General features: G+C 46.6%; 1 protein-coding gene and 1 long non-coding RNA gene across 2 annotated transcripts; one reads left to right on the top strand and one right to left on the bottom strand.

The window, feature by feature from the left end:
* The first annotated feature begins 1,569 nt into the window (after nt 1-1,569).
* LOC140000882 (uncharacterized) lies at nt 1,570-3,865 on the top strand. Its single transcript, XR_011806097.1, has 3 exons — nt 1,570-1,856; nt 1,971-2,091; nt 3,729-3,865. It is a non-coding gene; the product is annotated as an uncharacterized lncRNA (long non-coding RNA).
* Nucleotides 3,866-5,718: 1,853 nt separating this feature from the next.
* Nucleotides 5,719-11,415, bottom strand: LOC110354602 (keratin, type II cytoskeletal 4). Its single transcript, XM_072031812.1, has 9 exons — nt 11,282-11,415; nt 9,390-9,573; nt 8,548-8,759; nt 8,307-8,367; nt 7,912-8,007; nt 7,461-7,625; nt 7,054-7,179; nt 6,154-6,374; nt 5,719-6,024 (listed from the first exon to the last, which is right to left on the bottom strand). Exons 1-9 carry the CDS (start codon nt 11,413-11,415, stop codon nt 5,988-5,990), a joined length of 1,236 nt encoding a protein of 411 aa, XP_071887913.1. The 3' UTR covers nt 5,719-5,987.
* Nucleotides 11,416-11,943: the final 528 nt, after the last annotated feature.

Below are 11,943 nucleotides of genomic sequence, written 5' to 3'. Positions count from 1 at the left end.
ACTCTTTGTGATTTGTTTGCAGTGTGTCGTTTGGGGTTTTGTGTCTCATGGGGTTTTGTGTATGATGGCATATTTTGCAGACTTGCACTTTGTGGGGTTAATTTCACAATCTCTCCTTTTTTCTCTCACCAGGCTCATTTTGGGTGCGGAAAAGTAATAACAACAAAAAAGAAATCAGCCATGAAAAAAAAAAAAAACCAGTGGAAGTTATGTTATGATGCCTGAAACACTGGTAAATTTACTGAGTTATGGGTTTGGATTCATATGCAACGACTCAGAGTGCCCCCCCCCACCAAAAAAAAAACCACTTCCCTTACAGCATTTCACACCAACCTTCACTTACCACCACAAAACACCACCAAAACAGAGCAAATTCATCCAGAAAATGAGGCACCTTTCCATTGGCCACTAGATTTATGTCCTGTGACATCCCAGTGATGTTTTTCACTCAAGCAGTGCTGAAAATTCTTAACCCGAGGTCCATTTGACACAGTTAAATCTTTGTCCCTCGCTATGTGGAAGTTCCTACCCATCTGGACGTCAGAGACCTTTTGCTTCATCTTCTGGCAGTACCTGCAGGTAGCAAAAAATGATTGGCTGCGTGTTTCAGGCTGGTGAGATCCACCACATTCAAGAAGCAACAGCTGAAGGATGGGTGACTTTGCCAGGCACGTCCTTGACTCAATAGGGATGCACTCAGAGAGAGACAACAGCCCCTGGGCCGGTGTCTGGGGGAACTGGGGTGATTCACTCTCCACAGGCATTGGTCTTTCTCCATCAACAGAGGAAGCCTTAATGAGTAGATTAGACGGACACCTGAGATGGCTTTGACTCACATTGGCCAGAGAATCCCTCTCTCCTAATCACCAGCCCAGGGAGGTGAGACACTGAAACAACCATCTCTGGCTCTTCAACAAACTGAACCTCAGAAAGTCAGAGCAACCGGGCTTTTCCAGCTCTTTGGGGATAAAGCCCTTGGGAGACAAGACATTACCGTGCACACAACTGATAGCCCTCAGCCCTTCCTCACCAAAGGGGATCTGAGCTCCGAGAAGGCTGCTGCTGCCTATAGATGTGAGGGTATCTGGAGGCAGCCAGTAGCCATGTTCCCTCACCCTCTTTAACCCCCCTCTGAAGGCATTTTCATTGCAAATCACAAAACCAACGCTAAACCTCCTTAAAATGTTAAGCCTTCTAATATCAAGCTCTCTGAAAAGGATACACGCATCGAAACTCAGAAAGCCATAAGACGTGACTACAACGCTGAGATTCACGAGGCTATTAATTGAAGGCGTAATTGCAACTTACATGAGTTTGAGGGTCTGGTGGTATAAATTAGTTGCGTAAACTGATGCTCTTGCCTTATACAACTGGAATAATTCAACATGTTTATAGCATGACTTTCAGATTACACCTTTGTCTGTAATATTTTAGGCTCACTGTTCATGCTGGGTTGCCAGCACAATTGGCAATATCAGTTAAAACATACCGCTGGCAAATACGGGAGACTTCAAGCTAAAGCTTGTAACTTCTACAATCTTTTAAATTCTAAACAAAGGTTGATCGGAAGTGAAATGCACATTTGAATCCAAAAAACAGTACAAAAGGCAATTGTTTCAGCTCTCTCACTCAGCTAGAGCTGCCACGCATTCTACATGGCAAGGCTGCGTCCTGAATCAGAAGTCGGGCTGGGAGCTGCCGTGCTGCCGCTCCCTTTCTGCACCCCATTATACACGTCGGCTGCGTGAGGGACACCTGGAACTTATCACAGACTGCAATTAGACGTCTGCAAACCAACTGCGCTGCATCAGCCCCACTTCCAAAACTTCTCACCAGTGCTGCCGGCTTCACGCAAGGTAAGAGATTTGTCCAGTATTGAGAAAAATGTTGGTGTTGGCCAAACTCCTGCTGTTGCTCATGAGCCACGCTGAGAAGGCAGCATTGCAGGAGGTTCACTTAATGTCTTCTAGGTCTTTCCAAGGAGCACCGAATGTTTCATCTATTGACATGTAAGATCTCAGGAACCAACAACTTGTTGTGAGTAAAGACATGAGAAATGGGAGAAGCAAAAATTGCATTTTTTAAGAAAAGGTAATTCATCATACTTACTTCTTTTTTGAGGGAGAAGGGGGGACAGAGGAAGGAAAGAAGAAAAATATTTTGATGAGGGGTTGAATGAATCATTTTAACGACTAGCAATCTCTCCCTTTGTCAGCATTCTTCTCCCTGTATGTGCTGCTGAAAATGGAATTCATTATGAGAACATGTGAAGTTCACTAATTTGTTTGTTGCCTCTGGAGATGAATCTCAACTAGCTCTTAAAATATATTTTATGCGATAGTCTCAAAGAACCATGCTCCATCTCTGTAATTATAGACAGCCATAGAAAACTCCTTGCATTCAGATAGGACAATGGCAATAACAGCGTTTGATAGGCATAAGATTGGGTTGTAATATGCATTTTTACACACGCACAGCTTCATGGACTATATAGACTCTTGTCCATGACATTCACAAGGTGTTAAAGAATTGATTTGGTTAGTGCATCCTCATCCTCTTGTATCCTAAAGCCAAGGTCATCCATGAGAATTCAGTGTGGTAATGTATTTTTTCCTCTCATTAGCCTCTGTCTACTCTATGTCAGAAGTCGAGGCTGGGATTTTCAAAGGATGTTCCTCATAAAATTCATCAAACACTGGGCCTGGATTTGCCTCCCTCCCAACTTCAGCCATCAAACTGGCCGTGTATTCTAATTTCATCTTTGAGACTCCCTCTATGGCTAATGTAAGGAGATAGGCATCTCCAGACGGTGATTCATCACATCCTAAAATAGGCAGCTAGGATAGGTGGGAGGAAGCAGCCTCTGGAGGCACTTGCCTCGCTCTTTATTGACTACCAGAGGCAGTCTAGACAACCAGACAACCAGACCAGGCGCCCAACTTCTGGATGGTTAAAGTTAGGCAAAATTAGTCCCACCCTTTGGGCGCCGAATTTCTTCAGCACCTTTGAAGTCTTAATGAGAGTACACAACATCACACGCTCTCTAGATCTGCTCGGTTCCTGCTGTACACGTATGTCATATCTCCGCGTGGTGATTAGCACCTGTAAATCTGAGGCTCCCAACAAAGCAAAGGATTGGTTTGATCTTTTTCCACGCTGATGTCTTCCTCCCACAGAACTGCACAGTGGAAATAAGTGTGGGATGTATGGGAACCCAGGCCCTTGAATGGGGTGGAATCACACTGCCTGTTAAAGCAATAAGATCAGAAAAGGAAAGGAAAACATTGCGGCTATTACTAGGCTACGGCAGCCTCCCTGTAAAGCTGGAGGAACTCTTCTCCCTTACCACTGAAGCTGTTTGCTTGGGCAGGAGGGATTCTGTGAGCCCTGCAGAGGAAGAATTGCCCACAGAGGCTGGGCCAGGTCCTCCTGGGAAGCATGTTCAGGTGGCAGGAGATACCTCTGCCTTTTGTTATGCTAAGGCACTAATGCCCAAGCCCTTGTTTGACTTGATTCATGTAGCTTTGTGATGTGCTGCTGAATTCCTGATGAAGCGCCCGGCTGATTCATGAAGCACTGATGTTCAGAGAGGCTGGTCACAGCTTTAAAGAAAAGCACTTCCTAAATTAACTTATCAGATCAGAGCCTTGAAATGGTGAGGGGGGAGGCTGGAGGTGAGACAGCAACACTAATTCTGTGTCACCTCTCTTATTCTTCTCTTGTGACAGAACCACCTGTTTTCAGTGGAAACACCATAACCTTTTTGAGATACTTAAACCCCTCTTCATGAATATTTACAACTGCTCCATTTTCTTTTGTTGTCAAATCTTTCCTGTGGTTTTCTTCATTAAAGATCATGACTGTTTTCTTTTGTATTCCTGATTGTTCTCTTTGTATATGATTGGGAAAGGGCATCTTATCACACAGGAATTACGGAGGGAGAGAAAGCTCTTCCAGTTCTGAATCACGATAATTGCTTCCGATAGAAAAGACCTTCCCTCTGGATTCCCCCTTTTGTAAAACACGTATCTGCCTGGCTGGCACCTACATGGTTCATTTCTTTGCTCTGCTAGTTAGCTTTCATCAGTTCAATCGCAAAACAGTTTAGTCCTTTGTGGTTGGTTTATGGCACCAATTTGTTGGCTTCTTTTTTAATCTGCTCAAGCGAACAACAAAATGTCTCCCTCTGATCAGTTTTGAAATCCTAAACTGGTAGTCATAGGATTTTCAAAATGATGCTGAAAAAAAAAAAGCAACCAAGCATATTCCTGAGTTCTTTTCTATAATGACCCTATTGCAGAAGCTTTTGAACAGCTATAAAATGTGTTTTATCATCACACCTCTGTAGTAGACACGCTATAAAAATGCAAAGCAACTGAGATGAGGTCTCTGTGAATCTTGTAACACCCATTGAATAGCATTGGGAAGGAGCCAAATTTACTGCAAATTGGCATAAATAACCTGACTTTAAAAGGCTTGTGTAATTTACTCCAAGCAAAGTCGGTGCTGCACAACACTCACTGGACAACCCTGCTACCTCGGCTTAGCTGTTAAGGCTTCTAATCAACAGATACGCCTGAACTGGGCTTTTCTGTAGTCTTGGGAAATGCTAAAACCCAAGCAACAAAACATTCGTCTCCATGCACTTTATTTGGGGGAAAAAAAAAAAAAAAAAAAAAAAAGCAGAGCTCTGTAGTCACCAAGGTAGAAGCGAGGGTGCTGTAATTCATGCGGATGTCAAAGCACAGACCGCCTGTCAGGACGCTAAGGAAGGAAGCTAATAGAAGCACAAGCAATGCAATTACTCTTTGCTGACTACAGAAGGTGAAATGTATCTTTTTTTTTTTTAATTGAGATTTCCTTTATGACTTGCCTGCCTGCATATGGATGACCCATCAGCTCCAAGACAGCGAACAAAGAGCCCCTGGAGTCCTGCCCCTCCCCTCCGTGACCCTGCGCCACCAGCACAACTCCGCCAACTCGTCTAAAATTACATCGGGCAGACTTTGATGAAATGGAGAGTCCCACAGGCTCATTTCCAGGAAAACTTCCAGAGGCAATTTAGGGAAAGGTTTTGAATTAAATATCTCAACTTGTTTCATAGAAAGCGAAGGCTTAATCAGGAAAAAAAAGGGAAGATAAGGCTGGTGGGAAGTGGGAATTGAGTGATAACATGACAAGTGCCCCAATCCAACCTCCAGACCTTTAAAGAAGCAGCATTAAGCAAGAAGCATATGTGTTAAGCATCTATTTTTTGATGCGATCCTGGTGGAGTTCCTCTGATGTGGTTTCCTAATGTTCTTCTACCCAGGATGCCTCTTCCCCTCGTGTAAGGTGGGGTGGGGGACATTTTGCTGCTGCAGGTGGAACAGGGCTATGTTTTTCTGCTTTAGCTCTTGCCTCCTGCTTATCCTGCCTAGCAGAGCAGGTGCTCAGATGCAGGTATTCCTGGGGCACAGAGGCCCAACTGGGATCCCCTTCTGTGGCCAGTGCACCACCTGTGAGCAAGCCGGGTTTCCTGAGCTCTGCACAGCTCCGCAGCTCTCCCCAGACCGCCTGCCAGCCCCTTTGCAGAGCCCATCGGCACCCATGGGGGCCGAGCTCTGGCACGAATGGCCCCCACATCCAGAGCTACTCCTGGGGAAGCAGCCACAGCTGGGAGCACCAGAGACCCAGCACCTCCCTGCAGAGCTGGCGGCGCTTCTCGAGGTGAACCCCCCATGGCGAGCTGCAGCATCTCCCGGCTGGGATGCTCTCCCAGCACCACAGAAGGACCCGTGTCTTCTGCACTGCAAACCAGGTCCACAGCCCGGGCTGGCTTTGGAGCCAGAGGATCTGTTGCAAGGTGTGGTGATAGCTGTTATGGGAAAACACAGGCTGAATCACTCGGGGAGCGCTTCCCATGGGGATAGTGCAGCCTTTCTGCACCCCGCTGCAAACCAGCACTGGCTTTTTTAATGTCATAAGGAAAACAGAAAACCTCGAGCTTACTTACATACTCTCATGGGGCTCCAGATGCGTATCCTGAAGGGGAAGAAAGTCAGAAGGGTATCTGTCATATAACTAGCATTTCTAGCATTTTCCAGTCTCCGTGTCTCTGCTGAAGTGTCCCGAAACTGAGCACTGCACGCACACTGTTGCAGAGGTACCCACCTGCTCTCTTCACCCTCCAGTAAAGTCTTATAGGTTGCAATCTCAATGTCCAGGGCCAGCTTGACGTTCAGCAGCTCCTGATAACCCCGCAGCATGCAAGCCAGCTCGTCCTTGGCCTTCTGGAGGGCATTCTGCAGCTCCGTGTGCTTCTTCTGCGCATCCTTCAGGGCACAGTCCCCACGCTGCTCAGTATCCTTAACTGATGTTTGCAGAGAGAACACCTGTATCGGAGGCACAGAATTCCTCACTTTCCCTGCCCAATGTCTTCCATATTTTCGTATAAAAGAGAAATTCTGTCTTCTTTTGAAATGAAGTATCGATGTTGCTTTTAGGGAAGGCAAATATTTCCAAAATCAAATCTCAGTTCTGAAACACTACAGAATAGATCTCTGTACTGTGAGGCTGTGTTAAGCTTTGTTTTGAGGATACTAATACTTCTAATAGCTCTAATTGGAACTGATAATTATGGTTTTCCATTACTTCCCGTTATAAAATATATAATGAATCAGATGGTCTGAAAATTATACTAGTTCCAATGGGTGGTGAATTACTGGTGACTCATAATTCTACCCTACTTACTGGATGCTTTGAACCTGTGTCAGAAGCATTGCCTCCTGCCAGAATTCTTGCTGGAGCAATTGTCTGTGTGCTGTAGTAAATCCAATGATCTAATATGGCGATTTTTTTTTTTCAATAATCAAAATGATCCAGCAGAAAACAGGGCAGCACAGCAGATTACCCTTTTTCCCTGCTCCACAGGGCTAAGATCTTCTCTAGAGTAGTGGGACCAGTGTGAGGCACTGCTCTTCAGCAAAGACAAAATAAATGCAAGAGATGTAGAAAACCAGACTTGCTATATCCCACCTAGGAGATTCAGTGAGTAAATATGGCCCACGATACCTGCTTCTTCATGTTTTCAAGGTCACACTGCCACCTCTGGATCGCAAAACTCAGCTCTTCAATGTGTTGCTGGTGGGACTTGAGTTGACTGCAATGACTCCTCTTTGCCTCCTCAAGCTCTTGGTACTGACAGAAAGACAAAAGAGAGCTGGCAATCAATACTGGTAGCATAGGCAGCAGAGGAGCCTTGCCTCTGTTTCCAAAGTAAAGTAGACTAACTTTAGAAAAGTCCTCATGCTATTGCTTTGGGGATGTTCTCCTGACTTGGAGACTCCGCCAAGTTTAGCAGAACAGAAAACTAGGTCCATAAGTTACGTAGTCAAGACAGAATGAAAGAAGTCCTTGCCTCTGAACTGCTGCCTTCTGACAGCTACATGAAGGACATGTTACTGTTTGCTGCAACTTACCCTAGTTCTGTACAACGCATCCAACTCTGTCTTGCTTTTCTGAGCTGCATCCTCATACCAGCACTCAACGCTCCTGAGGATGCCCTCCATGTCCAGGCCTCGGCTGTTGTCCATTTTCACAACAACGGAGGTATCACAGAGGCTTGTCTCCAGCTCAGCAATTTCCTAGAAGCCGTATGAAGTGGCTGTCAGCACTGGGTTTCCTATCTCGCAGCCCAGTGGCCGTAACACCACCCCTGAGAGTTTGTCTGGAGCCACAGCCCGTGAGTTGTGGCTAGAGTTGGTCATGCATGCAGCTTGAGGGTTTGGGGCTTTTGGAGATCTTCTTTATTCCCGCTGCCTCTCATAGGGACCCTGATGGATTGGTTTAACTGGGACTAAATCAGTGTAAACAAGGTGTGGCTGGTAAGAATAGCTGCCATCAACAAGAATGGGAGAGGAGCATCCATACCCGAGCCGACACACACTTCAGGAACTCTGTCTCCTGCCTTAGGGTTTCCAGCTTTGCTTCCAGCTTTGCCTTGGTCAGATAGACACAGTCCGCATCCTAAAAGAGTTCCCAGACATTTTGAAGTCAAAATGTTGGCTACGTGGAGACCTAAGTAACTTTACTGAGTTTTTAGTATAGGAAATTTTGTTTAGGAGATGTAGTTGTTCACCTCTGAGGAGTGCCAGAGGCTTATGCAATATTGCTGAGTTCTTATGCTCCCTGGCAATACTCTGCAGCATATTTTTCTGAGTCCATAATTGTCCAATGACTTACAATATTCTCAAAATATTATGGCAAAACAGAGGAAACTTTTTGGATGTCTGAATCCAACACTTCCATTCATCCCAATTCCTTACCTTCTTCAGTAACACGAACTCGTTCTCAGCAGCTGTGCGTCTGCTGGCTTCCTGCTCGTATCTGTTGGGGAAGAGAAGGGACTGGTTGCTGGGTCATGCTGATGCTGGAGACCTTCCAGCATCCTGGGTATTTAGGGCTCAGGGTGCCTTTGGACCTCAGCCTTTTGTTAGAGAGAAGTCTGTCGATATGTATAGAAGTCCATTAGAAAAATCTGTCTAGCTCCCTGCCCCATGAACTTACTTGCATTTGAACTCTTCAACCAGCTTCTCTGTGTTGTTCAGCTCAGGCTCCATCCTCTCCCTCTCATGCAGCAGCGAGTCCAGCCGCCTCTGCAGGCTGCAGATGAAGTTGTCAAAGACCTGCCTGAAGTTCTTCTGTGATGGCAGGACCTGCTTTTGGAGGAGGTTCCATTTGGTGGCCAGCAGCCTGTTCTGCTGCTCCAGATGCTGCACCTGCATTCAGAAGGCAAAGCCACCCTCGTTGGGCACACGCTTTGGTGCATCAAAAAGGGACCAGATGAAGGTGGGGGGAACAAGGGGACTTCTCTTCCGAGTTAATGCTCCAGGGGCTCATTATGGTTCGAAGGGGACGAGAGGGCAAAAGGGGAGCATTGCAACCTTCATAACCCAAGAATCCAAGAGCAAACGGGGTGTGCTGCTCTCCCAGTCTCCAAGGAAGCCCCACAGACTTTGTGGTTATGGGGTATTTAAACACCTTTGTAGGCCAACTGGCTGGTAGCAGAAATCATCCTTTGGCTGTTGACAACACAACTTTACAAGGTCTATCTGTGCAGAGAGGGCAAGAGTGCAGAAGCGCAGCAAGGTACGTTGGAAGAACAGCTCGCTTCAGCTACTAATAATGCATACAGCTGCAGCTTGTCAACACGTAAATAATCAGGTTAAAATAACATTATCAGCTAGATCTGCACTTGCATCTCATGGTGCTGGAGCCATGCATGCTAAAACCAGCATCAGGGCCATGTAATGGGACAGGAAAAGGAGAGGAATCAAAGACCTGAGCACAAAAAAGGGTTCCTTTATACTTAAAGCCCATCATTCCTTTAATCTCGCCTCAGCTCTCACCTTGTCAATCAAGCAGGCAAACTGGTTGTTGAGACTCTTCAGCTGCTCTTGCTCCTGTCTTCGGATGTGCTGCATTTCAGGGTCAATCTTCACATCAAGAGGCTGCAGCAGGCTCTCGTTGACGTGCACCGCACGAATACCTTCACTTCTGCAGATGAAGGCACTCCCCTGACCCCCCCTTCCACTACAGGCGTGGACACCCCTGCGCCCCCACCCTCCACAGCCTGCCTGTGCCAGGCAGTGGCCAGCAGAAATCCATTTCCAGCCCCCAACATCACGAAGGCTTTGGCTGCTCCAGGCTCTGTGCCCTCTTCCTGGTGGTGCAGCAGAGGGGAAGGTGCTGCTCCGACAGCAGCTCACGCCACTCACAGCAGAAGATGCTGAGAAATTCCTCCCATGAAGACACCTCCCTGCTGACAGCTGCTGGCTCATGCTGGCAGACGTGGTGGGGGAGAGGATCAGGGATGTGGGGCTGCTGGAGGAGAGCAGCTCAAAAAGGGGCCCCTCTGCTCTGACACCCCTGAGCGCCTCCTTTATACGCATCCCAGAATTGGGGCTTGGTTGATGCAGATGAATAATTTGGGGTTTTCATGGGGTTTGCCTTGCCTGGCAGCAATTTGTAGGTTTAAATATGCAAAACAATGCATAACACTGAACATTTGTGAAATCCTGTGGAATTGTGCTGCTTTTGAATTGCTTTGCTTGCATTCCAAGCTTGGAGGACACCGTGTGCTGGGTTTTGTAAGGATTCTTTTTTCAGCTTGTCCTCCTTCCTTCCATTAATTACAGCTTAGCAAGAAGGACATACCCTTAAGAGTATCTCCCACTCTGTCCAAGAAACTCTGTAGAGGAATGTTCTGCTGAACAGCAAATTAAAACTGATCCTTGCATTATCTATTCTTTCCCCAGTCACTCCCTTGGGAGTCTCCGAGGCATCTCACCCAAAAGCAAAGACAGCACGTGTCCACCAGCCACAGGCAGCCCCACACCTGGAAGCTGGGAAACACAGAGGATGAGACGCACCAATTGGTACAGAAGGGTGAAATATTTATTTTTACAAACAGCCCTCCGGACACCATCCCTGTGCTGAGGCTGCTCACTAGCAGCCTCTCTCTTCTTCGTCAACTCCAACAAAAGTCTAAGCTGACAAGCTCAGGCTTAGATGACCAGCTTTTGGAAGCATAAATTAGAGCAGTTCTAACATCTCATTAAGTTTTTAGCCCAGATTTTATAAAAGACACCAAAAAAATGAGACTTTCTTGAAGATGACAAATACCCTAGATAGGAGACTTAGCCACAAAGCTGTTACCTGGATGCTCGTTAACCATTTAATTGGGAACAGCGGCAGGCTTAGCCCTGGTGGGAAGACTATGAATGCACCAGCAACCAGTACCAGGTAAAAACATGTACCTTATTAATAGGGCCGCTGTATGGCTGCTCTCTGTTACTATCCTTTATACCTGAGCTTGTAATTAAAACTCTCGGGATACCTCAAGGCAAATAAAAATGATTTATTAGAGTTGCTTGACAGCTGGGGAAGAAAAGGCTGATACGTTTAATATATTTGCTGAGAGCCTCACAATGCCTCAGAGGTGGGGCCAGGATTACATCTCTGTCCTGGTGGCTTCTTTCCAAAGCCTCTTTCAAAACAGAAAGGCAAATGGTTTCATTTCAGAGGGCTTGAAATGAAAGGTTTTCCCCTGCTATTATGCCATCTTAATCCGTAACTTTTAGTTGGCTTTAGTTGGCTTTTTTTTTTTTTTTTTTTTTTTTTTTGTCAATTAAATGTTTATATGCTTCAATTGGAGAAGGAAAAAAAAAAAAAAAAAAGCATTTCAATTGCTCATTTCTTCTCTGGGCTTTGCAGGGATTTTTTAAATTATTTTTCTCACTTCCTCATTTCATGGGAGGGCTTTTTCACCACCTTTCGCAAGAAGGCTGATGAAAAGCAAAACGGGTTACCAGAAACCTTGCTGGTATTCCGGCTCCTGGAGCGGCTGGTGCCCAAGGTTTTCTCGTACCTCATTATTTGCAAATGCTCTGCGCTGGAACAGTTTGCCCTTAGCCCAGCAAGGGAGACAATCGATGGTATGCAGTAGCTGGAAAGACAACCGGCTTAATTGCAGGTTCTTGACAGCACTATCAATTACACCCACACTCCGAGGAGCAACAGTGATTGAAGCCCTGGGTGCCTCACCGCCCGCTTAAATGCAGGCAGAGTCCGTGGCAGCCCCAGCTGGAAGAGCAGGATCGGAGCCCACGAGGAGGACACTTGGCCCGGAGCTGCACCGGCTGCTCTGCACCCATTTTGTGCTTCCAGCCCGGCCCTCCCCGGCCTCCCACTGAAGACCATTGCTGCACCCAGGGGTGGGCATTGGGACACCCGTGTCCTCCCGCACCACGCAGGTGGCGAGCTCACCCACTCCACCCAGTGAAGAGAGGCTGAGCCTTCCAGAGAGGCAGGGTGAGCACTGGGTCCTGCTCCCTCGAGGAGCCTACAGGGTTTGGAGCCTACAGGGTTACAGCTCCTGCTTTGGAAAGTTTTCTTCTCCTG

Source organism: Anas platyrhynchos, chromosome 34 (assembly GCF_047663525.1).
Source record: "Anas platyrhynchos isolate ZD024472 breed Pekin duck chromosome 34, IASCAAS_PekinDuck_T2T, whole genome shotgun sequence".
Lineage (NCBI taxonomy): Eukaryota > Metazoa > Chordata > Aves > Anseriformes > Anatidae > Anas > Anas platyrhynchos.
This window is presented reverse-complemented; position numbering and strand designations above follow the sequence as displayed.